Raw genomic sequence first — 3,863 nt, 5'->3', positions numbered from 1 at the left:
GGTGAGACTTGGCTGTAGTATGATGTAAATAATACTCATTTGGGGCCGCTTTGAAGTAACTACAGCGAAATCCGCCCCGGGACTCATTGTACAACCACCGGCCCGTTTACTCATGTGTGTTCTTGCGAACAAATTTAAAATAGTATTACTACATCGTAAATTCCTATGTAACCCCGACACGACCATGGTAGAAAAGCCTCTATCGCATCAATACATCTAAAGTGAACATTCCTTATCCATTATTTTTTCACCAACTGTAATAGCGAAACATTTGCTTCAAATAGGTCGGCTTTACACAGGCATATTCTTCCATAGCAAGAAATTAAGTACGCTATTTTGACAGTAAATCAAGGAAACTGAATGTATAAATTTGACAGAATGCTTTATTCAATACAATACGGCTAGTTTTCAATCGGATTCGAACCCACAACATACGGCATCAGTCGCCTAGCTGAGAGGCCACAGACAGAACCACTCGGCTAAATCTCCACTCCCAAAAAAGAGTGGTTCAATAGCCGGCTAAGTTGTTACATTTTTCTGACTGAGACCGCTCAACACGTTGTAGAGTTCGTGAAGCACTCAGGCACGCATGCTCACTATCATACATCGCACATACACACTTTATCGAAGCGAAGAAACGAATCTCATCGCTTTAACTGGGCGAACGATAACAAAATAGCACTTCTAAGACGTTTGTCTTTCAGTTGTAGTGTTAATTTAGCTTCGTTACACTTAACAACACTTGTCCTTATTTGCATACAACTTTGCATCTTGTATATTGAATTAGATGCAGCATGGGAAAGATTACATTAACCACTTCAATGGCATTTTTAAAGTTATTTGACTTTGCTTAATTCGGGAAAGGAAACTTAAGCTGACAAACGATATGAGTACTAAGTTCTTTGACAATATATAGTTTTATGACTCAGAATTGAGAGACCAAGATTAGAGAGAAAGGGTTCTCACAATATATTTGCGAGGTGTAAGAGCAGACGTATGAAAACTTGTTGCATGGGCACTAGTTTTATATTTTATATTCTCTCTCCTCTGATTACCGTAAAGCTAATGTTTCGAAGATCGATAACATTGTGGCCAATCAATTTGACTATTTATACACGGTAATCTCTTTCATTTTTAGTTCAGTATAACTTATCCAATATAGGTTATATGTTAATGACTATGAGACAATAATCTCCTAATGTTCTTCGAGAGTGAATGATCGCCAAACGTGATGTTTTTGTATCTAGTTGTCCTCCCGATTAAGGCAAAGGTTCAACCCTAACACAGCACTAGGTCACTGTCTCACCAGAAAATTGCGATAAGACAGTACAGCAGCACGGATGCACTACAACGAAAGAGTTGCACTGATATCTTCTGCTCAGCTGGGTCCTCCTTTTACGCAAAAATCTTCCAAAGTGGGTAGCAACTATTGGCTCATGTTTCCAACCTTACCTCTGACTTTCAAGCGCCATGGCCCAGAAAATGGTACAGCTGCTGACAAACGGGCTTCTCACCCCTACCAAACCTTTACCCTATCACGTGACTTCCCGGTCATGGAAGTTGTTTACAAGTTTAAAGTAGGTCATGCCGAGGTGCTACCGACTTTGCTAATAGTTTTCACGGATTTGTACCATAAAAGTATTATGTAACCCTCTACATAGTTTCACATATTAATATCAGATATTAAAAAGGATATGTAGTTTTAGTGACGATAATTTCAAAAACGCCATAGGTTTAAAGAGCTCTTGGAGTTTTGTAAACGTCTATATTCGAGAGGATGGGACACCGTGCATAGATTGAATGTTTTCAAAAATTGAAAATAACACATCCAGGAGTCCACACAACAATATAGATATGTTGATATCTTTATTGTCAATGTCACACATATGTGCACAGACAGAACGCTGAATTATTTGCGAATTATGTGTATGGATTAAGGGCAACTATGTGTCGTATTTATTTGAAAACACATTAACCGAATAATACATAACCAAGTACAACTTCAGTGGCATTTTAAAGCAATTGAACTTCGAAAAATTTGGCAAAGGGAAATGAATGAATAGGTACCCTTGCAAAGGTATTATAAAAATCATTTAGGAATCCTACTTGGCTTTTATAAGAAATAGTACAAAGTCCTTTGAAGCTTGCTAATAATATGAGAACTATGTTCTTGAACAACATGTATTTTCATGACCTTGAAAGATGGATTGCAAATAGCGGGCACTAACGATATAGAGGCGAGGGGGTTTATGAGCGGACGCATGAAAACTTGTCACATGATATTCTTTCAATGTTCTGTTTCCCCTCATTAGCGCCAAGATAATGTTTCGAACATTGATGTCATTTGTCGGCAATCTATCTGAATATGAATAAACGGTGTTTTTTATTATTTTGTGAAAAACTCAAAATTTACGAAAACTCACCCCGTTACTTTGCTACGAGGATTTAGGAAAAAATAAAGAGCTACCGAAAGGCATCTCGTAAACTCTCTTTGTTAGCGATAACCCACTGTTCAAAACTTTTGGCCTCTGGATTCAGTCGTCTTGTTAGCTTTGTCCCATCTTTGAACTTGCTTTCTTCGGTTTGGAGATATTCGTAAAGTGTGGCAAACTCGCTAGCTCCGTTGAATTCTAGCTTTGAGTACTCCCTCGGAGTTATCTAAAGTGTAAAATGGTATATTTGAGAAATAAATCACACCAATGGCGACATTTATGAGTTCGCAAATTAAGAGAATGCTATTTGTTTATGTTTGTTTCATAGCATGAATATATCATTTAAAGCCATTGTAAATAAATATCCAAAGACATTCAGTCACCAAAGAATGAAGCACTGCAATAAATTTCGAAATACACGATATACCGTTTAAATCCACCCCAGGGCCTAAATGATAGTTATACTTCAGACATATATTATAAACTGCTTATGTAAATATTTATATAAATATGAGACTTACATTACTCGCTTTGAAAACTATTGGCGAAAGGTGACGGGATAAGACCTCTGCGCATTCTGGTATTGAATGTCGGTCGCTAACAAGAGGAATCCTTTTACCAATGAACTCAGAAGGTTTGTCAAATACGGCGGAAATTGCTGACCCTGCGTCCGTCAGGCTGATGATGTCCCATGCTTTGTCTCCCAATGGAATATCTAGACAGGTCACAAGAAACATGCGATTTACCAATGGAAACTAAAGTGTTGACACACGAAACACAGTAAAAATAGGAATGCGAAATAATTTCACAGTTACAGGAGAATGCCTAAAGGGGACAGACAGTTTGACTCTCATACTTTAACAATACTTGTTTGGTCTACCACATGCGTTGAAGGCCATCGAGTAAATTCAGTAAACCTTCAATCGGATTCGAACTCACAACGTACGGCACCTGATCATCTAACGAAGACATCACTGCCAAAACGACTCGGCCAAATCCCCATCCTTACAAAGACTGGTTCAATAACCGAGCTGACCCCTCCACACGCTGTAGAGTTCATGGAGCACTCACACTTACATAGTCGCTATCTCATATCGCAAAACAACATCTTTGTCAAAGCAATGAATACATCACTTTACTTGAAGTAAGTAAACTTTACACTAACCTACTGTTGTTTTAATCAGTAATTTAATTTTTCTCATAGAATTAACACATGGATGGCGAATTTATATGTTTAATGTTGGTAAATATCGTTAAATTACTTTCTCGACAACCCAATATTACCAGTCAATATATACTGTGCAAGGTTTTGCCCTATCCTTTGTGTAAATGGTGTATGATATAAATATACATGAAGACAGTGATAAAAAAAAATGAATGCTAGCAATAAATTACACGGCATAAATGTACTAACTTATTAGGGCAAATTGA

The 3,863-nt window shown here is 37.5% G+C and overlaps 1 protein-coding gene across 1 annotated transcript in view; it reads right to left on the bottom strand.

Annotated features, from left to right (window-relative positions):
* Positions 1-1,850: 1,850 nt before the first annotated feature.
* The window catches only part of LOC139116808 (nmrA-like family domain-containing protein 1), an 18,920-nt gene continuing 16,907 nt past the window's right edge, over positions 1,851-3,863 (bottom strand). The window contains exons 8-9 of the mRNA XM_070679485.1: positions 2,954-3,147; positions 1,851-2,658 (exon numbers count right to left, since the gene is read on the bottom strand). Coding sequence (XP_070535586.1) covers positions 2,464-2,658; positions 2,954-3,147 — 389 coding nt within the window. The 3' untranslated portion in view covers positions 1,851-2,463. The remainder of the gene's footprint in view (positions 2,659-2,953; positions 3,148-3,863) is intronic.

The sequence above is a fragment of the Ptychodera flava genome, chromosome 18, assembly GCF_041260155.1.
Source record: "Ptychodera flava strain L36383 chromosome 18, AS_Pfla_20210202, whole genome shotgun sequence".
NCBI classification, from domain to species: domain Eukaryota; kingdom Metazoa; phylum Hemichordata; class Enteropneusta; family Ptychoderidae; genus Ptychodera; species Ptychodera flava.
The sequence above is the reverse complement of the archived record's forward strand: the minus strand, read 5'-3'. Positions and strand labels throughout refer to the sequence as shown.